The 27,932-nt window shown below is 42.7% G+C and overlaps 1 protein-coding gene across 1 annotated transcript in view; it reads left to right on the top strand.

Moving 5' to 3' along the window:
* LOC145418322 (relaxin receptor 2-like) overlaps positions 1-27,932 on the top strand; it is a 212,176-nt gene that overhangs the window by 117,168 nt on the left and 67,076 nt on the right. The window contains exon 8 of the mRNA XM_080286762.1: positions 16,475-16,546. Coding sequence (XP_080142888.1) covers positions 16,475-16,546 — 72 coding nt within the window. The remainder of the gene's footprint in view (positions 1-16,474; positions 16,547-27,932) is intronic.

The raw sequence follows: 27,932 nt of genomic DNA, 5'->3' as shown, positions 1-27,932 counted from the left end.
TACATTCACCGATAGGTACACAGATTCACAGGTAGATAAACAGAAAGATTTATGGGTAGAAGATTGGGGACTTTGATGGATGGTTGCAGAGAGAGCGGACGTGTGCTGAACTCTCCTCCAGATTCTAGGGCTGCCTCAGTGGCAATAGTTTTTTTTTTTTTTTCTGACAGCGACAAAGTTAGGTTAGCTAGTTCTAATCTTCCTCCCAGCCCCAGTAGAGATACAGTAGGTGTCTATATCTACTTACTGAGATCACCTTTGCTTACTCGCCTCTGGAGCGTACCCCCACTGATAGCTCTGGGGTGTGAATTATACACAGGCACGTCCTCCCGAGATTGGTTTGAGAGGGTAATCTCAGACTAGGTGTGTCTTCCCTGGGTACTTTGTCCCTTGCTCGTTTTTCTCCTTCCTACTTCCCCCGCGAGGGGGAAGTGGTTACTATGGCGGACGCCCCTACTGCCTCCCTCCCCCTTCAGGAGGGGAAGTAGTCCTGGCCGACCCCCGACTGTTCAACGGACGGACTGTCCCCCGACTGAACGGCCCCAAACACGATCTCTTGATATCAGTGTAAAAAATGCATCGTTTGTCTTGATCCATGCAGCTGGTTCTACTCCCCTGTCCCGCCTCAATCCCTTCATCATCAAGAAGGTGATTGATGGGTGTGCAGGTGAGGTGGAACAAGTGAAAAAACTTGCAAGTGGAGATCTTCTGGTAAAGACTATAAATTCTGCCCAGGTAAAGGATTTGCTGAAACTGAGCAAGTTCCATTGTTTTGATGTTCAGACCACGACCCTGCACTCCATGAATTCCTGCAAGGGTGTTATCACCTGCAGGGATCTCGTGCTTATGGAGGAGGAAGAAATCGTACAGGAACTTGCTCAGAAAGATGTAATAGACGCAAGATTTATTACTAGATTTTTGGAAGGCAGGAGGACGAAGACCGCAACTGTTATCTTGACTTTTGGAAAAGTATCTCTTCCAGCTAATGTGAAAGTTGGATACGAAATTGTCAGTGTCAGACCATACATCCCAAATGCCCTTCGTTGTGCAAAATGTCAGATCTATGGACACCACAAAAAGACTTGTCGCTCTTCTAACGTGGTGTGTGGCAAGTGCGCTGCTGTAGGACATTCTTCTGACCACTGTACATCAGAGACTGAATGCTGCTTTCACTGCCAGAGTGCTCACTCCACTTCCTCTAGGGTTTGTCCCAAATGGCAGGAAGAGAAAGAGGTCTACACAGTGCAGGCAATGGAGGGCATATCCTTTTTCAATGCATGCAACTCCTAAACCAAATGTCTCCTATGCATCGGCGGTTGTGTCCTGTCCCGTGATGTGCACCGTGGAAACGCAGACTGACCTTACACTCACTCCTCATGCCCCACACCCTACCTCTCAGTCTCACCCTCCTGTACGCTGCAACTCTCTTACAGACATTCCCATTGCTACTTCCTACTCTCAAGCTGCTGCTGCTCCTTCGCATTCTGTGCGGCAAAAACCGAAGTTAGACAAGTCTGATCAAATTAATTTGACCACCCTCAGCAAGCCGGCACGTCCTCATGTCCTTCCCGCTCCTGGTCCAGCGAGGGAGAGACAGCTTAGCTCTTCCTCGGGGGACTCCGGGAGCCTAGTTATTGATGAAAATATGGAGGTTTCCATTAGCAAGCACCGGGAAAGGTCCCCTGGTAGCCACTCGCCTGGTTACGGGGGGCATAAAAAAAACTAAGCACATTGGCCACCCTCGAAAATCTTAAACTGTCGCATTCACTGTGTTACAGTGTTGTAGGACTCTTGGGAATAAGTTACACAATATAGCAATCTTGCTTTCTATACACAGGTCAGATGTTACTTGTTTACAGGAGATGCGCTTGGTGGATCAACCTAATCCTCCACAGTTCAAACACTACCACTCGTATAGAAGATATGAATGTCACGGAGTTGCCATATACACACACAAATCACACCCACAAATGGATGTGATTCTAAATTCTACTCTGGAAGCTGTCACGTGCAGAGTAAAATTAATAACACATGTCTGTCTATTTGCTCTCTGTACTGTCCTCCACCTGGCCCCATTGATAGTGATGCATTGAATTCACTATTTGAACATCTGCCAGGAAATAAGTTAGTGTTGGGCAATTTTAATACCCATCACTATCAGTGGGGCAGCTTGAGGATCGATGGTCATGGGGAGCAAGTAGCCAACCTAATACTACAGTTCAACCTCTGCCTTCTGAACGATGGTAGAGCGACTCATGTAGATGATCGTACTGGTAACTTTTCGGCCATTGACTTATCTCTGGCCTCCCCTGGTATACATCAAGATTTCTCATGGGACCCTTATGACCATTCCTTGGGAAGTGATCATTTACCCATCTGCCTTTCTTATACACGTGACATTGTTTCGGACCCTCCACCTCCAAAATTTAACTATAAGAAAGTGGACTGGGAATTATTCTCAAGGATCGCCAATTTTGATATATCTGAGGAGACCATACATGTTAAGGTCGAAAATGTAACTACTTCCATATTACAAACAGCTGAGGCTGCTATTCCCAAGAATTTCTAAAGTTCATGCAAAGCATAGAGCACATTGGTGGATGCTGGATTGCCGACAAGCATTAAGGAAACGCAATAGGAGATACAGGATTTTTGATAGTCAGCTCACTGAGGAAAATTTTATTGCCTACAAACAGGCACGGTCTGAGGCAAGGAGAATAATAATTAGGGCGAAACGTGACTCCTGGCGGTCCCTTGTGTCCACGGTGAATCGAACAACTCCACTCACTAAAGTCTGGTCCGGTATTAAAATATTAAATAATAAACGCCCAAACATCCCTGTGACCACCCTGCAGGTGAACAACACCATCTATGATGATCCCATGGACGTTGCTAACATCCTCGCCAGGAGTTTTTCTCATGTAAGTAGCTCAGCCAGTTATGATCCGCATTTCCATCATCATGAATGCACAGCTGAGCTACAGATAATAGACTTTGCCACAGAAGACGTAGACTCCCAGTACAACCAAGAGTTTACATTAGATGAACTGCTCCTTGCCCTTAAATCCTGTAAAGACACCAGCCCTGGACCAGACACCATCATGTACAGTATGATCCAGCATCTTAATCAGGACAGCCCGATTAAGATGTTAGCATTGTACAATGAGATTTGGGCATCTCGAACGTTCCCAAACTCATGGCACTTTGTGCATGTCATACCGTTACCCAAAGAGGCTGGTCGTCTTATGAATCCCACTTCATTTCGTCCTATTGTGTTAACTTCTTGTCTATGTAAGGTCATGGAACGAGTGGTAAACAATAGGCTTTTTGTTATAGAGTCAAAGAATTTGTTAAATGATCAACAACTTGGCTTCCGTAAATACAGAAGTTTACTAGGTCATTTAATGAATTTGGAGCATTGTATCGCAGAGGCATTTGCCAATAAAGACTTCATGATAGGGATGTTCTTGGACATCCATAAAGCCTATGACATGACATGGCGACACGGTAAACTAATGAAGCTCTATGTTTATGGTTTAAGAGGAAATTTGCCTGTTTTTATTTCAAATTTCTTAAGGGACAGGACTTTCTCTGTCAAATTGCCCTGTAACGTAACATCAGATATATTTATCCAGGAAAACGGGGTGCCGCAGGGAAGTGTGCTTAGTCCCACTTTATTTAGTATTATGATCAATGATACTCTGTCATCAGCTCCCATCCCAAGGAATTTTAAATACTCACTCTTTGCTGACGATTGTGCAATATGGCAGTCTTCCCGTAATGCACAATATTCGGCTGGGCGAATTCAAGCAGCCATTGAGTCCATCCACCACTGGGCCTTGCAGTGGGGATTTAAGTTTTCTGTCCCTTAGTGTACCACTGTAGTTTTCACTAATCGTAACGTACCTAATTTGTGCTTGACTTTGGATAATCAGGTGGTACCTTTTCAAAATTCTGTAATGTTTTTGGGAATACATTTTGATCATCATTTGAACTTCAAAATTTATGTACATAATTTGCTTGCTCGTTGTGATATACTGTTAAATGTCTTCAAGTACCTGGCAGGTACTACATGGGGTGCCGACAGAAAATCTTTATTAACCCCTAAATCGCGGGCTTGTTTTGCCTTGACTTGCGTGTCCCGCGGGCATATTCGCGCTCCGACAGACTCTCTAAAAATATTTGCCAAAAATCAGTTATTAGTCCTAGAATATTAAAATTATAAATGCTTATGGCAAATACCTTCAGCTTTCTCCTGGGATGTTTGTTGAGCCTTCGTCGAGTACCGTAGGACTTGTGGAGACCTCTGAAGTTGGGTAACGAAGTCTCCACTTTACACTTCCCGACAACCCGTAATATGATTACCACAGCCTGATATTATCACTAGAAACACTATTCTATGATTCTCAAATAGTTTGGAATCCATACTAAAAAAAAAAAAGCACTGTGAAAGCAATGAAAATTACGAGCGCGTATGACCTTCCCACTTGCGATCGTCCGCCGCTGGTGTTCTGTCATTTATTATTCATAAAAACACTCACACTTTATATTTCTGTTACTATATAACACATATATATCTACAGTCTTTATCCATAAGTTTCCTTCAGTAATAGTAGTTTATTGTCACTGTAGGCATTCAATTTCTCTTTCAGTAAAATACATAGCATTCACTTTCTCATCCTGTATACTAGCGTTGAGAGTGAATCTGTCACTTTCACCTTCACTTTCATAACTCATAGTATTCATACATGCTAGAGTGAAACTTTCACTTTCATGACTCCTAGTATATATACTCGTATTCTTATGTTACTACTCATTTACATTTACATTCTCTATTTTATTTACATTATTTACATTTCTATTTTATTTACACTGTGTTAGGCACTGTCACTTACAGTAACTTATAAAACTATTTTTGTTTACACATTATTTACATTTCCATTTGCACTGTTTTACTCACCAGAAAGATCGTAGTCTTTCTCTATCATTTTCATTGACAAATTAGCCAGTTCACGTTCTACAGCAGTCATTTAGCCCTTTACCTCTTTCCACACGAGGCTTAGTAGGGGGTAGAGGTCACAGGGCCCTTTGCATGGGGCTGAAAAGCGGCGGAATTTGACATGCGTGAATTCGAAGTGCTTTCACCTTGAAAGATGACAGTAAACTGAATACAGTGTGGTGGCCTGCCTAGGGGGAGTGCAGTGCTGCCAATGTCAGCCTGGTGACAGCTGCTAATATATACGCTATGAAATGATTGGCAGGAAATCTAGACAATACATAATAAATTAAGTAGTTCCAGGTGAATGTAAATATCACTTAGGCTTCTCCCTTCCCTCCTTATATATATTTTTATTACGAGAATAGATTATACGGCATATTTCAAGGGGAAATAAACACCGAAAATTAGCGAACGAGTGCACGTGAGGTGTTGTCAGGTGATAATTAGCCAATTCCAGGTGGATGGCACTATCACTTACCTTATTTCTTTTTTGTATATACTATTTGGTATAAGAATAGGGCATAGGGCTTATTTCAATGGACGAAATCAGTGGAAAATTCCAGGGAAGATTTACATAGCATAGAATACAGTGTGGTGGCCTGCCAAGGGGGAGTGCAATGCTGCCAGTGTCAGCCTGGTGACAGCAGCTGATATATACGCTATGAAATGATTGGCAGGAAATCTAGACAATACATAATATATTAGATAGTTCCAGGTGAATATAAATATCACTTAGGCTTCTCCCTTCCTTTCTTATATATATTTTTATTACGAGAATAGATTATATGGCATATTTCAAGGGGAAATAAACAGTGAAAATTAGCGAACGAGTGCCTGTGAGGTGTTGTCAGGTGATAATTAGCCAATTCCAGGTGTATGGCACTCTCACTTACCTTATTTCCTTTTTGTATATATTATTCGGTATAAGAATAGGGCATAGGGCTTATTTCAATGGATGAAATCAGTGGAAAATTCCAGGGATGATTTACTTAGCGTAGCACAGCCGGGCAGGCAAGAGGAGAGGGTAATGGAGGGGAGGTAGGGAGGGGAGTCAAGAACAGGGAGAAATGGCTAAATTGTCAAAAATGGATGGGAGTACAGATGAGATTAGGAGTGCTGACTAGTGTTGGACATTGGCAGTACTGATAGATGATACAAGCCACCACTTGAAAGCCCGGGCGAATTCAAAATAACACAGAATCACAAAAGTGACGCCCCACGGTATGATCCCTTGCTCCCAAGAGTCACGAAAGTGAAGTCCCGTGGTTAAGGGGTTAATGGTGTTTAAGTCCCTTATTCGATCAAAGCTAGACTATGGTGCTCAGGTGTATGGCTCGGCATCCGATGCCACGTTGAGAAGACTGGATGTGTTGCAGAATAAATGTCTGTGAATGTGTCTTGGAGCCGTCCCGTGGTGTACCCGTGTAGCTCACATAGAAGTGGAGGCAAATGTGCCTTCCATCCTTAATCGCCATGATCACCTGACCTTATCATATGGCCTACGAACATCAAGGAAAAGTAATATCGGCAATGTGGCCTGTACCCCCCTGCACCAATACTATCATCTTATGTGGGGAGTGCGTCGGCCACTTGCCGTTCGCCTCCACTTACTGACTCAGGAGTTTGGTGTGTACCCCAGTAACTGTGACAAGGTGGTGTCAAAAAATATAGCGCCTTGGAAGCCACCCGGCTCTACCGTAGATGTTTCATGGCTCCCAGCACCAAAGACCAAGGTGCCGGAGGCGGAGGTCCACCACTTGTTTCGTAACATCATTGTTCGTCACTTGGGGTCCCACCAATTGCACACTGACGGTTCCGACGGTTCCAAGTCGAGTGAATGTGTGGGTGCAAGTGTATGGTCGACCGAACGTGCCCTCAGGCATCAGTTGCCGACTCATGCATCTGTGTTTACCTCCGAACTTTCAGCAGTTGACAGTGCCATAGACTATGCTTTCAATTCTAGGCATAACTCATTTGTCATATTTTCAGACTCAAAATCAGCCCTTCAGGTGATTGCTTCTTGGACTACGGATTCTAATGAGATCCAGGGCTGCGTTGTTAATAAACTGCATTCATGCAACAAGTCATTCACTCTGATCTGGGTGCCTGGTCATTGTCGTATCTATGGCAATGAGCAGGCTGACTTACTTGCAAAGTCGGCTGTAGAGCTCGAGGAGACTTGGGACGTTCCTCGTGATCTACGGTCGAGTCCCTCTCTCGGAAAGAAATAAGTAAATCGTCTGTGGCAAGGTCAGTGGGCCAGGCTAAATATTCCAACATGTAAGCCGTACCTGGGCGACTGGGACACTGCCAACCGTCCCAGTCGCCTTGAAGAAAAAGTGTTGGCTCATTTGTGGCTTAATGCCACCATCCTAACGCACATGAAACCTCATATGGAAAGACGATTCCCACCACACTGTGACATCTGTGATGCAGTGTTATCTATCAGTCATATCATTCTGCGCTGTCAGCGATTTATTCGTGAACGCGCTTCACTTATAAATTACTGCGGCGCAGCAGACGTCCTTTTCACCCTTTCCACCATCCTGAGTGATGGGGACATTGTTATGACTGATAAATTGATGGCTTTCTTGAGAGAGACCGGACTGATCAGAGTGATGACTTTTTTACTGTATGGTTATGGTTTTTATCGACTGTAAAAATGTATATATTGTACTATTGATTAGGGTTGACATTTGACATATTTGAAATAGTTCCTCCTCCCACTGATCTGTTTCTAATATAGATGTCCCCTACATTAAGCCCCGTTCCTCGACTGACAGTCACCAGCTGATGAGTGCAAGTGTGCAATATAGAAAGGCATTGGGCACTTGCAGTCGATGGTGGTCTGTTGGGCGAGGTACTTCACTTTTTGTACATATTATATAAATACATTATACCATCTTGTTTAAGTTGTGCTGACGTATATGGAACTGTTCCTGACTAGTCTGGTTCTCTTTCATATATTGATGTCCCCTATATTAGGTTGTGCCTCGACTGACAGTTATCAGGTGATGAGTGCAGGTATGTAATGTAGAAAGGCATTACATATCTGCAGTTGATGGTGTTCTCTTGGTCGAGGCTTTTCTACCATCAGTGTAGGTCTAGATATTTGTCTCTTAGGATTTAGTGTAGGTTAGCGATTTGTCTGTTAGGTGATTAGTTTTAGGGTCTTTAGATTAAGTATTTTTGTTTATAAATAATGTAAGGTCAAAAAAATATAAAAAAATAAAAAAATAATTAAAAAATACAAAATATATATATATATATATATATATATATATATATATATATATATATATATATATATATATATATATATATATATATATATATATATATATATATATATATATATATATATATATATATATATCGATTAGATAGATAGATAGATAGATACTGTATATGGCCTTAATGACCAGGGGCTTCGGCCCCAATGGTCGGAAGGCCTAAACAAAAAAAGAGAAGATTCACGGAGAGACACATCTAGATTCGCAGGTAAATACGCAGACAAACTGACAGGTAGATACATGGTTTAACACACGGTTGGAATCATGGGTAGAGACACAAGCAGATTCACAGGTGTACACAGATACATTCACGGATCGATGCACAGAATTTCAGGTAGACGCTCATTCTCAGGCAGACACACACATTAACTGAGAGACACATATATGCCCTAGCAGACACACACAGACTGACAGGCACACATATTCACAGGCAGACACACAGACAGACTGACAGGCACACATATTCACAGGCAGACACACAGACAGACTGACAGGCACACATATTCACAGGCAGACACACAGACAGACTGACAGGCACACATATTCACAGGCAGACACACAGACAGACTGACAGGCACACATATTCACAGGCAGACACACAGACAGACTGACAGACACATATATTCTTAGGCAGACACACAGACAGACTGACAGACACATATATTCTTAGGCAGACACGCAGATAGACTGACAGACACATATATTCTTAGGCAGACGCGCAGATAGACTGAGAACAGAAACAGATAGATCCATGAGCAGACACGCAGATAAGTTCACAGGCACACCAGAGACATACACAAAGTTAGACAAATATACACACGTAGAAACAGATAAACATGTACACTATATACTGTAGATACACACACACACACACACACACACACACACATATAGCAGTGACAAAAAATATGGATCATTCACTTTAACTCGGCTAAAATTTTCATCCTTTTCCAGCTTATTTCATGTAGGTCGGTGGCAGAAAAAGACAGTGCTACAGCACAACAGCCTTTTCATAGCACTGCTTCGTGACTAGCCTCATGTTCAAGTGTGAATCCCTTGTTATAGCTCTGCACTCAATATGGTGAGAAGGCAATTTTTGGCCAAACTAAAGTGAACAGAGCATATCCACCATGAAGTTTTTTTTTTTTTTTTTTTTTTTAAGGCAAAGCAACAGACCTGGGAAGGATCTCAGTTTCTGTCTTATTACTTATATTTTACAATTACCAAATAGACCTGAATGCAGTTTTGTAAATCGTTGGCCTTGGGAACATATACTCTCCTTTCATTATCTTTCCTGCAAAACCATGTTAAAATCACGACAGGAAACAGATGTCAAGCGTGTTTGTGTATCAGCTTCTTGTTTCATGGTTTCCTTGTCCATCCTGCAAACCAAATCGCAGTTACGGCAGGGGAACTGACCGCTAATTTGCGATTCCGGACCCCGGGGAGATTATTTTTTCCCCCTCAGTGACGGGAGAGAACTGACCGTAAATTAATCCATGAAGAAAATGGACCTGTTGAGTTGCTCCTTATTTCTGTCCGGCGAAGCAAACTGTTGTCGGTTTTGTCGGAGTGTTGGTCTTTTGTGCTCACCTGTTTCCCTGATTTGTAATTGTCAAAACAGTTATTTTTCTCAGTCACTTTCGAATCTTCATTAGGTAAAAATGGAATGCTTTATTATTATATTATTCTAACTACGAATGACTGACTCTCCTAACAAAAGGTGTATTATGGTGACCGTCTGTTTTACTCATCCGTAGTTATAAATTGCTCGAAATTTTTATTTTCAGCGACTTTGGAAACATCATCTTTTGGTAACTGAATTGCATGATTACTCCAAGATCCTTTAAACTTTTGATAATCCTAACTGCGATCAACTTAATAAATAATGAGGATATTTGGAATTAATGCATGGAATGAGGCCTTATCCACTGAAAAGTAAAGTGCGCGAATTTTCCTAACAACAAATAATAATAATTATCTTAACGCCTTGGCTGCGTCAAGGATGCCGAGAGTCAAACCCCTGGTGCGGCAATCCAGCTCAAAATTACCCATTTTCAACTCAAGTATTTTCATTCTAATACACAAGGTAAAGAAAAAATAAAACATGCTCAAGAAAGCTCAATCTTCCTTCTTACCTGTGAGCATTTCAGTGAAAGTCTAGAATCTCGTATGTTGCCTTAGAGGTGAGTGGAATCAACGTTATTTTGCATGTTGGTGAAACTGTGAGCAGCTTCTCGCATCACCAGCATCTCCACCATTGTGGCGCCGCCGCTCCACCACCCCGCTTCACCAATTTCATTTGCACTATGGTGTGTGTGTCCTTTAATACTTCAATGATTATTTTGCTCACATGGTGTTATACTGAATGACGAAAACTTATTCAGTAATAGTAAATAATGCTAAACTTTGGCAACATTTTTCTTTTTTCTCTTATAACTCCAACTTCAGAATCACCGTCACACTCAGCTGCAGGTGTATATTTACGTTTTTGTTCACCTTTTTTCACTGTAGCTTTTCCCTGCTTGCCAACACCATGTGCTGTAGAGGGTTCAGGGGAACGTGAAGCACTAGGTGATGATTCCCTGATTTCTGGACGCAGAATGGGCTTCATTGTGTGAACCACGTGCTCAGCAGGAAGCAAAAATGATTAATTAGCAACCCCAAGTAGGCGTGGATGAATACATGATATCTTCGTGCAATAATTCAGGGCGCACTTTTTGAAACGAAATTATGGATTTTACAATGAATGTCGTAGCTTGTCGGCCGGACCGTTTAAAACGAAGGTCGTAACCTAGGGGGTAACCTCGAATAGCTAATTATAATCAGTCATCTTAAGTACAAAAACACGAATGGCTGATCAGTGTGGTCCACCTATTCGGCTCACTCTTTGTGATAATCGATGTGACATACCTATTTCCAGTGACATATAAAGCCTTTATGGTTGTCCTCAGCAAACAAATATAATTCCCTGTCAAGGGAAGATGGGATTCATGTAAGTAAATGATACTTCATTCTTTGAAAACAAAAACTTGTTGATTTTGCAACGAATGGTTCATCTTAAGAGGGAAGACAAGGTTTACATAAACCAATGAGTGAAGAAAAGAACACAATAAGCAGAAAACACAAACCAACATGAAAACACAAACTGGACAAGAACACAAACGTCCTCAGTATATGAACACATTCTCTTGTACCATTCAGTACGAGAACACAACAGGACAAGAACACAACGGCTTCGGGAATATGTGAACACATCACAAACGACCGACAGTAAGTATAAATAAGAAGAGACTATGTTCACAGACCTGCGGCAAAACTGTGCATCAATTGATGCAACAGCTGACGTGTCAAATCAATTAAAAAATTCAAGCTGAGCAACTATTATTTTATAAGAAAGTCGTTGAAATGCCTCCTTATAGACGAATTTGAAAATCGCCTAATTGTCAGCTGATGTATCAGCTGACTCAGCAGCTGACATGTTAAATTAACTCAAAATTTCAAGTTGATCAACTTCGTATTTCATGAGAAAGTAGCTCAGAGCTCTCCAGGAGCAGGTACGCGAACTGTCCTTGAAGGAAAGAAAAAAGAAAAAAAAAAAGAATCCCCCGGATGTATCACTGATATATCTGTCGGCTTCACCACAGGTACAAAATGTGTACACACTGTCGTTTAATACAGCCCCACTGAGAGGGACCGCGGCAGAGTAAGTACAAGAACACGACTGAAACAGTGCTGGAACGCTGGAACACGTCTACGATCGATTCCACGTCTCAACATAGGTTTGTGTTTGCATACAAGAAAAACGGAGAAAATACAAGTATGTATTTTGTTTTGTGTTTCCTTTAATAAACAAAATATGTAATGATAATCTTCCGGTCACAACTAAGATTCAGTTTTGCAGAAAGAACAAACGGGAAGGGAAGACTGCACACTCTCCTTGTCCTTCTTACAAAACCAAATCCGAGTTACAAGAGGGAATCAGTAAATAATATGATTAAGAATACCAGCCCAGAACACGCAAGAACACAGCAGCCTTGGAAACACTTGAACACAAGAACACGAAGAGGCATAATTTAAATATGGACATATTATTTTTTTAATATGGCTATCCATTCAGAGGGACGAGACAGAATTATTATTGAAATTCAGTGAGCGGGGAAAAAAAAGAGAAACAAGAACATAGACTCAAAACAAATGTGGTCGCTTTTCTTTTAATCGAGGTTTTCATTGGGTACGATGACAACAACATGACGGTAGAACACAACAAAGGCGAGGACACACAGCCACAGTATAAGATATGGTGCATTCTTTCCTGTAATCCAACACCACACTGAGAGGCACCGCATCAGACTGGGTTCTCCTGTGACGGCAAGATAACCACTCTGCTTGGGTGAGTCTCAATGCCTGTGGATGAGGTGGTGGTAAAGGGTCGTATCTGCCTCAGCTCATTAGGCTGTCAACCATCTCCTCCTAAACAGTTTGGTTTTGCATTTGGTACTGCACGGTCGGCATCAAAAGTCGTGTCGTCTTTCCTGCTCCTGTCTCCATGGATTCTGAATGCCAGTGTGGTGAAACTTTAACCAACGACATTGATGACACGGATCTGTGGTCAGATAAAGTCATCTTTGTCAGTCGCTGCGGATTCACCACACTGCTTTCCCAAGTCCATGAAGAGACAGCCAGGAGAGGCGGACTTTTTTTTTTTTTTTTTTATACGTTAATATTATAGTCTGACCGCACGCTTAGCATTGGTCGCTATGAAACTGCCGGTCACAGGGTTCGAATCCTGATGCGGGCAGTTGGCACCATTTGACTCAACTTCACATCCACTCTTTGTGAACTGATAAACGAGCACTTACGGTGACAAATAGGGGAGGTGACTGTAGTAAATTGGATGATGCGTGGCACTGCATCCCAGAATAGTGAATGAATAACCCGTCACAGGCTCGAAGGCCCAACTGGAAATGAGTACCTTGTCTAACCTATGCAGCTCATGCCGTCTGCCAGTATTAATAAAAGATAGAATCAAAGGCAGGCAAAAATTTGTGTTTTCTAGAATAAACAGAACACAAGAGAGCCCAAATGAAGAAGTATTGCTTTCAGTTTGATTGAACATTGTATTTTGAAGACTGAATCTCATAGGCAGAAGGAAAGACCGAGAGTGGTAAAAGATCCAGTGTTTACCAATTGTTTATACTGGACCAAGGAATTATATCATGGGGTAGATGGTTACGGATATGAACAATGTGGCCTGTGCTGGTTATGTACGGTTGGTAAGCATGAATGACATTCGCGTTTGCTACTAATATAACTGCAATACCTCAGAAATGGTGGATGTTAGATGGTTATTAATTTGTAGTTCTAGGTTTATCTGAAAGTGAATCCAATTAACGTTGTCAGTTTTATGCAGTCCACCATCCCTCTTTTGGGAAATAGGAAGAGTTGAGGTACGTTTGTATTACCGGAAGGCAGAGTTGCCCAGCTATATTGGTGTCACCACGTGAAGGCGTTCTTCTCCTGCACCCTGTGAATTGGTGGTAGCTGTGGGCGCTTACCATCCACTCACTCGATGTAGTGCTGCTATCGGGTGACTGCCCTTTCCTCTCATGCTTCCTTCTTTTCTTCCTTCCCCCTCTGTCTTTCTTTCCTTCATTCTTTCACCCTCCTTTTGTCTATGAGTGACTCTACACTGAGTGACAAGCCAAATGGTTTCCTGTACACCAGGAAACCATTTACTATGCTGGGTGGTAACCATATAACCAAATTATTACGGCTGGTGATTTAGTTGGCAATTAAGGCACTCCAATCGGATTGAGTCTGTGCAGGTTCATATCCAAGGGGTGGTTGGGGTTTATTGTTCACGTAATACCATTCAGGGATGAGTAAGGCTGATCATTCTCTTCTTAAATGTCAGGACCAACTTGCCTACCCCGAGCTCCTACGTTCCTCATGTGGCAACACAGGATTAGAGGATGATGATGATGATATTAAATCACAAAGTGTTAATAGAGTGTATGGTGTTGCATTGATTTATACCATAGACTAGAATCTATGCCAATCCTAGCCTCTGTATTGACATATGGTAATATATACAAGGAGTGTTAGAGACCTGCTGAACCATTGTTGCTTTGAAGCATCGTAGGTGTGCGGTTTGATACTGTTTCATGTAGCGTACTGAAGCTGGACAAAATCAATATAGTTATACCGTAACGTGGGCAATTCACCCCCGAGGCGTCATCAGCAACGTGTCACAATAGCATCAATCTTTGCGCTGAGGATTATAGCCATGCTGAGGCTCCGAGGAGGACTGGTAAGGCGAGATTAACTGTAGCGTACTGGTTGCGGCGGCATCACGATACAGGCGGAACTGAAAAAAAAAAAAAAAAACTCTGGGTGATCGACCTCGTCGCCTAAATTCTGGCCACACTGAGGTAACCAGGGCTGCCAATAGAATTTTATTGTGTTTCAGAATCCACCGCTATATGTAATTTTGTTTAACACAGATGAATACCAATACTTTCCTGGTTTGTTCTTGACATGAAGAAATAAGAGTACCGTTAAGCTCTTGCATTAACGAGCATGACAGGAAAAAGGCCAGGGTGTGTTGGTAGGCAGGTTCCATGTCTGAAAAAAATAATAATAATAATAATAATAAATCCTGAAAAACGGCAGGGAGTTGGTCTTAAGTTTGTTCATGAATCCCGGCCAAGGCTGAATACCATGATGAAGACAAGGAAAAAAAAATCCGTCACCATCACCGTCATCATCATCATCATCATCATAACCATCATGATCATCCCGAGCGATATTCCAGCTTAAACTTGGGTTGAGGAGGCAAGGGAGTACAAAGTTAATAGGAAGCTTATTAACCGAAGTCAGAAATGAAAAATCCATGCAGGTAAAGAAAGGAATGTCCAGTCACATCAGAAGTACTTTATTAAAAACCAATCGCTTTTATTTTAAAGGTAGAAATGAACAAGCAATCTATAATGCCGTGTTGCTGTACGTCACTGGACTCCTTGTGAAAATATCAGTCCTTTCAGTAGAAGGACCAGCTTTTTATTAAATACTAGCAAGGGTACCCGGCGTTGTCCGGGCCAAAAAGGCGAACACTAATCCTATTTGTTCTAGTTTAATCTTTCTTTCTACTCCAGAAAGACCATGTACTGTACATCTTATCCTTGTGAAGAGGGATTATAAGAGGTCCGGGAACTTTTATTTCAGCTTTTGCAGAATAACGCATAGTATCTGTGCGCACTTGTTTACCATTATCAGTGATCTCAAATGACCTCCGACCGGTGACCTCATTTGGCCTCAGAGGTTAACCTCACATAGCCTATGTCCAGACTGGAGGTCATGTGAGTCTCCATGCCAAAAACTGGGCTGTTGGGTCCTGTCATTGAAGCGTGTATTTCCAGTGACCTCAAGTGACCTCGGAGGTCAACCTAACATAGCCTATGTCCGAACAGGAGGTCATGTGAGTCTTCACGCCAAAAATTGAGCTGCAGGGGTACCCGGCGTTGCCCGGGCCAAAAAGGCGAACACTGTACCGGTAGCCTCGAATGACCCAGATGTGAATTTTGACCCCCTAAAACCATCCTTGGGTCACCCTGATTCAGAATATATATGGGTCTGGGGGTCTCTGGCCCTTGGTTTGGGCGTGATTGAAGGACAAACAAACAAACAAACAAACAAACATTGACTCTTTTATATATATAGATTATCAGTCCATACGATTTTAATTAGGAAAGGCTTTTTGTACAGAAGGGTTTAGAAGAAATATTTTGCCTTTCCCTTCACTCACCTCGCTTTGATTTAACTCACCTCACCGATCTACCCTGACCCATACCTTCCTCCATATTAATTATACTCGCTTATGGAAAGTTTACTATAACATACAACAGTTTCGGCCGTACCTACACCCCACACCTCTACCTTACCTCCATCACCCTCACCTCACTTACCTCTGCCTCACATTACCTTCCCCTCACTAACCTCTGCCTCACCTCCATCACCCTCACCTCCATCACCCTCACCTCACTTACCTCTGCCTCACCTCCATCACCCTCACCTCACTTACCTCTACCTTACCTCCATCACCCTCACCTCACACACCTCTGCCTCACCTCATCACCTTCACCTCACTCACCTCTGACCTGATTCACCTTAACCCAAACAGGTGGCTGAACTACAACAAGGTGGACTTACGAGATCGGCAAGTCAGCCTTCGAGCCCCCTTGGTCAGAGAACTGTAAGTATTTATTAAAGGAGGATAAAAGGAACTAATTCAGGGTTTATTTTACGACTGATTATTTCTGTTGATGGCTTCAGTTTGCATTCTCTTGTTACCGCTTTACTACTTATAATTTTTTTATAGTTTTTATCCTTATTATTCTGCTTGTATTTAGCTTTTGTCTTAACTGTTTAACCTGGTTAGGTTTCACAGTGATGGGTAATCTCGTGGAGTCGTTTCTTTTTTCATAGTTTTATTGTTACAATCATTAAATTATTATACTAAAATTATATTTTGTAATCTGGCTAAATCTTCATCTTTACCTTGCCACTTAGTATTAGGCTTCTCATCGCTTTAATGTTACTGTTCTTGTATAATGACGTTATTGTTAAGGGCGATTTTCCCATGTTTACTGAAAGCCTAATGTAAGCGGTTTGAAACTGGGACTGCCTTTGACGCCTGGATGGCATGGTTGATGGAGGTCTGTGGTCGGAGGACATTTGGGTTAACGCGCCCTGGTTCGAATCCAAGAGATAACTGAAGGCTTTTGAATCATCTTAGGAAGCAGGGTGTTTGGTGATAACCATACAGTGAAATAACACGTGGGGGTTTAGTGGATTAAGGCACTCCAACCAGATGAGGCCTGTAAAAATTTACATGCAAAGGGTGGTGGGGTTTACTGGCCACATAATTGCTACTCAGGGAAGAGTGAGGCTGGTCACTCTCGCCTTAAAGATCAGGACTGAGTAGCCTACCCCCGGGTCCCTACGCTCCTGATGGGACACAAAAGGATTAGATGATGGACGGATAGATTACACTTTACTATTCTCCTCCACTGTATTGACATCTGTTTGTCTATCGCATAGAGTTTGTAAGCAAGCAGCAGGAGACTAATAAACTCCTCAGCTCGAATTTTTTTTTTTTTTTTTATACAATACCATAATTTACATAGTTCTGAGGAGACTTTTCGACCTGAAGAGGCCTTTACTAATGCCTTCACAACTAAAGATTCTTTCCAAGTCAAATTAAGATAACATGGTAGTATACTGATTAGGATTAAAAAGACGGCAGTGCCATGATAGGGATAACGCAGAGTCTTAATAATTACACGACTTATTTCCTCATGTCCTGTGTATATGGTAGAATTAAATTTTGGTTTACATTAAACTGGTAACAACTGCTGGGTGGTAAGCTAGAATGAAGGGCGAAAGGACAATGGGAGGGGGAGCGGGGAACTGTACAGAAAGAAATTATTCTTTTCACTACGACGGTGACTTATTTTCCTTGCTACTTTCAGACAATTTCATTCAGCCCAAAAGAAACTTTCCTAACTGGTGTGGTTAATTATAAATTTAAGTAATCCGTTCACAAGTGTGTTATTCTAAACTACAGTGAATCGCGTGGCAGCAGCTACAGTAAAACATAAATATCGTTCACGGGTCTTGAAGGTGAGTAGAAGTATACTTTGGCTAGAAGAATGTCTGAAGAAAGATTAAATGGAACGGTAAAAACAGGGACAGAACACGACGAAAGGTAATGGAAGTGACATTGGGAAGTGGAAGGAATTAAAGATTAATAAGATAATCAGAAGGAGGAATGGAGAAATGTAGAACAGAGACGAATAATGAACTGAATGAGGGACAAAGAGGTGCTGGGGGACGAACAGAGGAGGTCTGATGGCGTGAGTATAATAAGGGTTTGGGGAAGGGTTCGAAGGAGTGACACAGAAACGAAATCAATGGTAAATACAGGGAGACTGAGGGAGGAGTGGAATTAAAGCACCAGGCAGGAAGGCCGGAGATAGAAATGGCAAACTGAAGACATCGGTGGGGACTTCGAATAGATTCAAACTATGTGGGGAAATGGAAGGGATATTTTACTGATTTTTATGAAAGAACTTAAGTCTCAGAACTTGCATAACTTGTCTGTTCTAAAGAAAGTGGAACAAAAAGGAAGCAAATATCAAGATGCATCCATTTCAAAACGCCTGTACACATTCCATTTAACTCTTTCAATCCCATGACGTAATTTTATTATATTCCAGCTGCCATTAGACGCTTGTATTCGGATCATGGCAGACCCATCGAATTGGAGGGGATAGATCCAGCCTTCCTTAACCCTTCAGCACTAAAGGTCTGCCCTAAGGTGAATAAAATCGTCTGATGGTGCCAATAATAAAATATGAAATAAAAACTGCCTCAGACTGAAAGGGTTAAAGGACTGGAGGATATTAGCTGCTGCAAAGACATAGAAACATCCAGACTGACCACATGAATAATTGAAAAAAAAAGAACATTAATCAACCCCTGAATAAGAGAGTTGGGCAAAGAAAGGGTGAGGTTTGTAGCTAGACAGGTGCTGCATGTCCGCTGTAATGGGGCAGAGCACAAGTAGGGAGTTAATGAGAGCGGTTACTGGAGTATTTAAGTGTGTGTGTGTGTGTGTGTGTGTGTGTGTGTGTGTGTGTGTGTGTGTGTGTGTGTGTGTGTGTGTGTTCTTACCTAATTGTTCTTACCTAATTGTATATTTACAGGAATGAGTCAAGCTCGTACTGTCCCGTGTCTTAAACCATATTTACCGTACATATCCTTAAATTTGTGAATTGTTTTGGCACACACTATTTCATTCGGTAGTGCATTCCATTGATCAATTGCTCTGTTTGGGAAATTGAATTTCCTTACGTCTTTATCACCTCTCTTCTTGCAGTTTTTTGCAGTGTCCTCTTGCTGATGCTTCTCCATATGTTAACCCGCGCCGTCCCGAGGACGTACTTCCACGTCCACACGTTTTGTCACAGCTAATCCCGAGGACGTACTTCAACGTCCTGCAATTGCAAGGTTCATAATTTCCACAATTTTCAATTTTCGCGAGTCATTTTTGGTATGTATACACGGGACACCTTCCTCAACAAGATGCCAGGCAGAGACAATGCCCTACCCAGCATGACCTCCTCCCCCCCCTGCAGGCCCTTTTCTCAGCAATTCACCTGTTATCAGTGACCTGGCCAGTATAGCCATGTCATGCCACGGTACGAAATTCAGGGCCAGAGTGATTCCCCAATCAATGACAATGTGGAGGACAAACTTTACATAGCATTAGAGGAAGAAACAGTTAGAAATGATGATCAGGTAATGTGGCAAAAAAAGGTCAGGTATTAGTGAGTGAAACAATGCTTATAATGCCTATATTACTGCTTGAAAACCAATATACTCTTGTACTACATATAAATTCTTAACAGTAAAAAAATAAATACCATTTATGAGTGGTGTGAAATAGTTATCCTCCCATAGAACTCGTTTTCTTTGGTGCCAGCCTGATAGAAAACCCAGTAAGGTAAGGAGGCTCTCCTACCTGTAATGAGTATTTTAAACCTCAGGTGAGCGATTTCTCTATGAATTTTCGATGTTTCTCACCAAAAGCGAAAGTTTTAGCAAAAAAAAAAAAGGGTCGAAAAATGGTCGGGATTGGGGGGTACCAGTGGTCAAAAAGTGGTCGGGACGAGGCGGGTTAAGTAATAATTTATGTCTATTTTCTCCTTCCCTGATATGCACTTATATAGCATTATCATGTCACCTCTTTTCCTTCTCTCCTGTAGTGTTGGTGGATTCAGTTTATTTAGTCTTTCTTCGTAGCTTAGGTCTCTTAAGCTTGGTATCCATCTTGTAGCGGCCCTTTGAACTTATTCAATCTTGTCTATATGCTTTTTGAGATGTGTGTGTGTGTGTGTGTGTGTGTGTGTGTGTGTGTGTGTGTGTGTGTCAAGGGGGGATGTGAATTTAGGTATTACATGAATTGCTTAAAAATGGAGACAATGAATTGACTTGTGAAATCAAGCAGTAAGTTTTACTTCATGCCGGCTTACTTCGCCGATTCTCTAAGGATGAGAATTTATAAACTTTCTCAACAGTACACAGCAGAGACTAATTACTCACGAGTGCTGTTTGTAGTACTGTTAGCCTCTCAAGAAAGTGACTCCACCCCTGACAATCAATAACTAATGCTAATAGTAATAAACAGGTTCTTGCCAGTGCATTAACTCCTAGCTGGCACAACGGATTTAAGCTTAATACAAAAGGACTGGCCTTAGTACCAGTTACGAATAATGTAAAGCGTTTGTGCGAACTAAGAGCGGCAACTAAAATAAGCTTAATGTGGAGAAATAAAACACGATTTTGATTACATTAAGCTCAAAGAAAAGAACTATAAATTCATTGATTACACTTAATCAATTTTACGTTACATGAGTCTCAAAATGAATTCAAAATAACAAGGAGGATACACTCACTTGCTCATTCAAAAGCTAAACACTTAAACCTAGGAAAACGAAAAGAAGTACTGGTCAGTAGAGGGAGGCAAGCGGAAGGAACTGGGCGCCGGTGTAGAACGGACGCTGCGATACGCTAAACCTCTTCGCTGATTCACCATCTAGGTGGAGATTTCAAGAACTCGCTGTACAAAGGCGGCGCTGCTCCACGCTGGGCTCAACGAACCTGCTCTTGCGACGATCAAAGCCTGACTAATTTCAAATTATGAAAGAGGGCGAGGGATGGCCGCGTGAACTTCAACGGTCAGCGGAAAGAAAGTGAGCGATATACGCTTACAATAAATCACTCAGTGAAGGCACTAATGTCGTGCCTACGAATGATCACTTGTGAAACAGCGAGAAATGTTCTGAAAACCGTCCCAATCGAGCGAATATGAGGACGGTTGAACTGAGTGATGCGCAATGGGAATTCCACTAGAATTCGTGGTTTTCCCACTGATGTAAAATGTCATGAATTTATAAATACGCTAGCGCGAATTCGTGACATTACGCCCCATCAAAATCAAATTTTTTCTTGAGAAAAATTTTTCGATATACATACATATAAATCCTAACTCAGTCACACAAGATTCACACTGTGGTGTGTGTACTATCCTGCTACAGGAGAAAATCACAGTCGCCCATGAGCATAAAAACCTCATATTTATGTTAATAGACGCAAGCTAGAGGAAAAAACTCCGTGATGACGGTGAAAAATCCTGTACTCAGGTCAAACTGAGTGAAAAGTTCACTACATTTACATTAACAACTAATTGTTATGTAGCGTGATGTCTGTAATACACGGTGTAGGTGTGACAGTTGTGGTGCAACTGTGCCTATGTGTAAAATTATGTAATACAAATCAATAGTAATAAAGATGGTATGGCAGAAGAGAAGAGGTGGCAGCATGCGGCAGAGATGATCAGCTGATCTCCACGACAATACTGCGCCCGCCAGCTGCACCTGTGAAAGCAGTCAAGGTGGAGCATCAAAAGTGTCATTTCTCTCTCTCTGCCTAGCAATCAGTACTTATGTTACAAAAGTACACCATTATTCTATTAATGGATACATTATTAACCAGGAAACGTAGTCCTTGGACTGCTCAAATCTCTCAGGACCCCTGTAGTTTACTGGTTAAACTTACATTATTAACCAGGAAACGTGCCAGTTCCTGGATTGCTCAAATCTCTCAGAAAGGGCAGTTTACTGGTTAACCTACATTATTAACCAGGAAACTTGCCAGTTCCTGGATTGCTCAAATCTCTCAGAACGGTCAGTTTACTGGTTAACCTACATTATTAACCAGGAAACATGCTAGTTCTTGGATTGCTCAAATCTCTCAGAACGGGCAGTTTACTATTTAACCTAACTCTACACTTACGATTAACATTGGCAAGCTGAGAATCCCTATGCAATCTCGGGCAGGTCACATTTTAACACCCACCGTGGGTGTGAACACTCATGTGGATAATGTGCATTCTCCAGGAATCCTCAGAGAGGCCCACAGCTCGAGACACCACAAGGTAATTCATACACAGCCTTGGATTGTCCTTATGGGGGTCTCGAACTTCCCCTTAACCTACAGTATACATGTATATACAGGTCCTGGACGTAATGTGTCCTGTGGGACCAACGGGCGAGATGTCAGGCCTTACTGGTACACTTTTAACTAGGAACCAGGCTGGTCCTTGGATTGCATAAATCTCTAAGGACGCCTGTCTTACGGAACCCAGCATACAATAGTTGCCCATGTTAGTCAGCAGTTAGCAGGCGAGACATAAGGTCTGCACCTACAATGTCACTTCCCTTGATGTATCTCACAACAAAGTTAAACTGCTGCAAATACAGTGTCCAGCATGTCAATCTTGCGTTAGCCATTTTAGTCATGCTGAGACTAGTGAGTGGCATATGATCAGTTTCCAGAGTGAATGGTACTCCATATAAATAATAGTAATATTTCTTAACACCATCAACCACGGCCAAGAGTTCCTTCTCAACAGTACTGTAATTCCTCTTGGCGGGTTTTTGCTTACGGCTGTGGTATGCCACTGGGAAGATTCCATCTTCTGATTCTTGAATTAATACAGCACCTACTCCATCTTGTGAAGCATCAGTGCGCAGTATGAAAGGTTTGTTGGAATCGGGCGACTGCAAGATAGGCTCCTTACACAGAATATTCTTAAGGGCGGCCAAAGATCTCTCTTGCGCTTCTCCCCATTCAATAGTGTTTGGAGCATGTTTCCGAATCACCTCGTACAACGGTTGGGCAATGAGAGCAAAGTTGGGGATAAAACTCCTATAATACCCCACTAGGCCAAAGAATGCCCTAACCTGTTTCTTGGTCACGGGTCTCAGGGCTTCTCTAACCTTCCTGATCTTGTCACCCTGACACCTGCAGCGATTGTTGCCAACAATATGTCCGAGGAACTCCACCTCACTGTGAGCAATTTTACATTTGCTAGGCTTCATAGTCATGTTGAAACTCTGGAGTCTACTGAAGACAATTTCCAAGAGTCTGAGGTGCTCCTCCAACATGACAGAATGAACGAGGACATCGTCAACGAATATTTCTACTCCTACAATACCATGGAGCACTTGTCTCATGGCACGATTGAATACTGCTGGGGAATTGGAAGGTCCAAATGGGAGGACTTTATACTGATACAACCCCCTAGGAGTAGCAAAGGCAGTGAACTGACGGCTCTCGGCATGAAGGGGCATCTGAAAGAATCCCTTCACCAAATCGAGCTTTGTGAAATATCGTGACCCTGCCAGCTTGGAGAAGATGGTAGTGTGATCACCCATTGGCTCAGCATTCACTTTGGTGATTCCATTTAGCCTCCTATAGTCGCCACAAATCCTGACCACCATCCTTCTTGCAGACTACTACCATTGGATTACAGTAAGGAGATGAGGACTTTTCAATAATACCCGCAGTCTCCATGTCAGCAATGTCGTTGTCTACTGCGTCCAGTAGTCACATGGGAATCGGATATGGCTTAACATTTACGGGAGTATTGCTGATCAATTCAATTTTGTGACAATCAACCATTGCGAGTCTAGGTTGGTCAGAGAAGATATCACCATACTGACAGAGCAGTGACCTTATGGCATTCTGGTCACCTAATGCTAAGTCAGTGTTAAGTAAAACATCTCTGACAGTCTCCTCCTGATGGGACTGAACGGTTAAGGGCTCGTCATCATGGTCATCAGATGGGATCACCGCAGCTGCCCCAGTTTCTTCCAGTGGCTGGTCACTGTCATCAGCTAGTCGTAGGCCAGTCTCCTCGGGGTTTGACTCATAATAAGCCTTCAACATGTTAACGTGGAACCTTTTACGAAGATTCCCCATCTGCATTATGTAGTTGAGGTCTGAAATGCGCTCTACTACATCAAATGGACCCTTCCACTGTGCCAACAACTTGTTCTGGGCAGTGGGGAGTAACATCAAGCACTTATTGCCTGGACTAAACTTCCAAATCTTTGCCTTTTTATCATAATAGGCTTTCTGAACTTTGGATGCCTTGATCAGTTCTTCCTTAGCTAACTCGCACGTCGACTGGAGACGGTCAGCTAGATCAAGGACGTAGGTGTAGGTGGTCTTGACTTCAGGGTCGGGTTCTTCATCGTCCCATAACTCGTGAAGGACTTGAAGTGGTCCACGGACCGACATTCCATACACCAGTTCAAAGGGTGAGAACTTCAAGGAATGCTGTGAGGCTTCTCGATAAGCAAATAGAAGAGGAGCAATGAACCGCAGCCATTCCTTTGGCTGTTCGACGGCCATGCGCTTTAACATCTTCTTGAAAGTCCCATTGAACCTCTCACACAACCCGTTACACATAGGATAATAAGGCGTAGTTCGCAGGCCTCGGATGGACAACAACCTGAATGCTTCGTTCATCACTGCAGAGGTGAACTGCGAACCCCGGTTACTTAAGACCTCCTTGGGGATACCTACGTGACAAAACACTTCAATCAATCCCTCAGCAACAGTGACAGCCTATATTTTTTCAGGCCACCGTGTGCTGAAATCAACAATAGTGAGGATATACTTTGATCCATCACTTGCCCTAGGAGAGATTGGCCCAACAATGTCAACTGCTACTCTCTTGAACGGTTCAGAGATTACAGGCATTGGTTTCAATGGCGCAGGACGGACACGTCCCCAATCAGTGGTACGCTGACACACATCACAGGAACGCAGAAGCCTTGTTATTTCCTGTCCCCTTCCTTGCCAGAAAAAGTCAGCATGGATGCAGTCAGAGGTTTTCTTTTGGCCCATGTGACCTCCCATCACTGAACAATGACCTAATTCGAACACTGCTCGGTGATACTTTGCGGGAACGACGAACTGCAGTCAAACCTCGCCCTGGGGTGTTTGTGACTCATGGTATAGCCGTCCTCGCTTACGAAGGAACCTGGCTTGACCTCCCCGTGAATTCTTAATCACTTTACCCTCCAGCTTCTTATGCACTGAGGCAAGTGTTGGGTTAGACTGTTGTTCTTGGACAACATCTTGACTACGAATCAGATCCTGCTGCGTTGCAACGGTCAACTGGATGACACGATTCGGAGCCTTGGCCATGGCTCGTGTTATTGCAACAGCTGAAGTCTGGGTAGCAACATCTATGGTGCAACTGTTTTTGATGCCTAGTATGTTGCCAATAATGAGGTCAAAGGTTCTGGCATGACAGCAGCAGCTGTCAAGCCAGTGTAGAAAGGAGATGCCACCTGGATACATGCCTTAGGGGACAGTCTCACTGATCCATCAATAAGTCTAACTTGGATCTGCTTACCCGTATACTCGTCGGGCCGAACTAAACTTTGCTTGATGGAGCAACCTGAGGAACCATTATCTCTCAGGACATTTACAGAAACACCTCCCACAAACCCTGGCTGAACAAGAAATGCAGTGTTACTGGTGGAAGGGTCTGAGGAGGTAGCAGCCAGTCATTGGTGAGATTGTGGAACGAACAATACAGCAAATGTGGCGTCCTGAGAACTAGATGCCTGAGGGGTCGTGCTCACCATCTGAGGAGTTGGAGCATTGACCACCTGAAATGGAGAGTTCACTGTCGCTGGGGGACCAGTGAACTGTGGAGAAGGACCTGTACTAATGGGGTTGGCACCACTGTGCACTTGTTGTGGAGTGAAGGCTGCATTTCCATCCTGCCTCCGGTACACTAAAGTCGATTGTCCTGACTGAGGGTTACGTGGTTTGTCCTTGCCCTGCTGCTGCTTGAAATACTGGTACTGCTGCTGATTAGGGTTCTGCTTGTCGTACCGCTTCCACTCAGGTTTCTGGGTATTTTGCCCCTGGTCCTTCTTCTGCGGTTTGTTTGGACCTTGGCCATTATTCTGAGAACGGCCTTGTTGCTGGGGTTCAGTCTGAGACGGTTTCCCAGATTTCTCAGCTTTCCTGTTCATGTTGCTTACGAGTTTGATACCTGTATGCACTGAAGAATGCATCAGCCTTCTCCACCATTTGGCTGGCATCCCTTACCTGGCAGATCTTAAGCTGAGCCATAAGCTCAGCAGGCCATGACTTTTCTAGCTGCGTGCGCAGCATAAGGTCAATTATCCCCTCACGCGTGGAAGGAGTTTCACCTTTCTCCATCTACTCATCTAAGTAAGCAGTAAGCCGATCAAGGAACTGAATGGCAGTCTCCTTTTCTTGTAAATGCACCCTCATAAACTGACTCTTGGCGTTGTCAACTGTGAGACCATACGCTTTGACGAGTGCGACCTTCATCATCTCATACGTGAGATTGTCTCCACGAATTCTGTGGAGAATATCGAGGGCAGGGCCCTCAAACAGGCTAAGAAACTGGAGCTGCTTAGCTGCCTCATCCAGCTGGTACAACTGAGCCATGTCTTTGAAACGAGCTATGAAGGGCTCGATTCGCTCGCCTTCCTTGTATAGAGGAAGCTTGATGTGTGGGGTCGCCAGAACATGTGCAGGGAGAGTGCTCATGGAGCTTGGGTTAGCTGGACCAGATGTGTCTGAAGCCAAGGAATCTCGCTTGAGCTTCTGCATCTCGAGTTCATGTTTCTCACGTGCCTCACGCTCGGCACGTTCGTGTTCTCGTTTTCTCTCGTCGTTCTAGCTCGTATTGATGTTCTCTTTCTCGTTGTTCTCGCTCATATTCGCGTTCTTTCTCTCGTTGTTCTCGCTCGTGTTGACGTTCTCTCTTGCATTCCTTGCGCTGTTCTCGCTCATGTTTGCATTCTCTTTCACGTTGTTCTATCTCGAGTTCGCGTTGTTTTTGCTCGTATTCGCGTTGTTCTCACTCGTGTTCACTTTGGATTCGACGCTCTTCATGAGGAAAATTCTCAAGTTGCTGCTCGTAACTAAATCGAGAGAGTACATATTCTTTGATTTTTTCGGGGTCGCTAAGCCCCATATCTTTAGTTTCCTGTACATAGACATTAGTAGTCATGATGCTAACTCAGTCTGAATGAACTAAAGACTAAGTACTGACTGCTATTTTGCAGAGAAATGCCAATAATCAAGAGTAAAGAATATAGGCAGAGGTTAGTGGTGACCAGTTTTATCTAGTTAAACTGGTAGAGAAAGAAAGTAAAAATAAAACAACTGACTGTGAAAACTATTATGTAAAATTAATAGAAATGAATCAATAATCACCAGTAAGATAGTGCCTATAAACTTTAACGATAAATACCTAAGTATGAGTGAGTGAGTATTATCACGTTAAGGACTTTAGAGCTAGGAGTTAATATCCTGGAATGAGGTCGCCAGATGTCACGGGGGGATGTGAATTTAGGTATTACATGAATTGCTTAAAAATGGAGACAATGAATTGAGTTGTGAAATCAAGCAGTAAGTTTTACTTTATGCCGGCTTACTTTGCCGATTCTCTAAGGATGAGAATTTATAAACTTTCTCAACAGTACACAGCAGAGACTAATTACTCACGAGTGCTGTTTGTAGTATTGTTAGCCTCTTGAGAAAGTGACTTCACCCCTGACAATCAATAACTAATGCTAACAGTAATAAACAGGTTCTTGCCAGTGCATTAACTCCTAGCTGGCACAACGGATTTAAGCTTAATACAAAAGGACTGGCCTAAGTACCAG

Source organism: Coenobita brevimanus, chromosome 113 (genome assembly GCF_032717465.1).
Source record: "Coenobita brevimanus isolate Jiangsu-jjx chromosome 113, ASM3271746v2, whole genome shotgun sequence".
In the NCBI taxonomy this organism is placed as follows: domain Eukaryota; kingdom Metazoa; phylum Arthropoda; class Malacostraca; order Decapoda; family Coenobitidae; genus Coenobita; species Coenobita brevimanus.
This window is presented reverse-complemented; position numbering and strand designations above follow the sequence as displayed.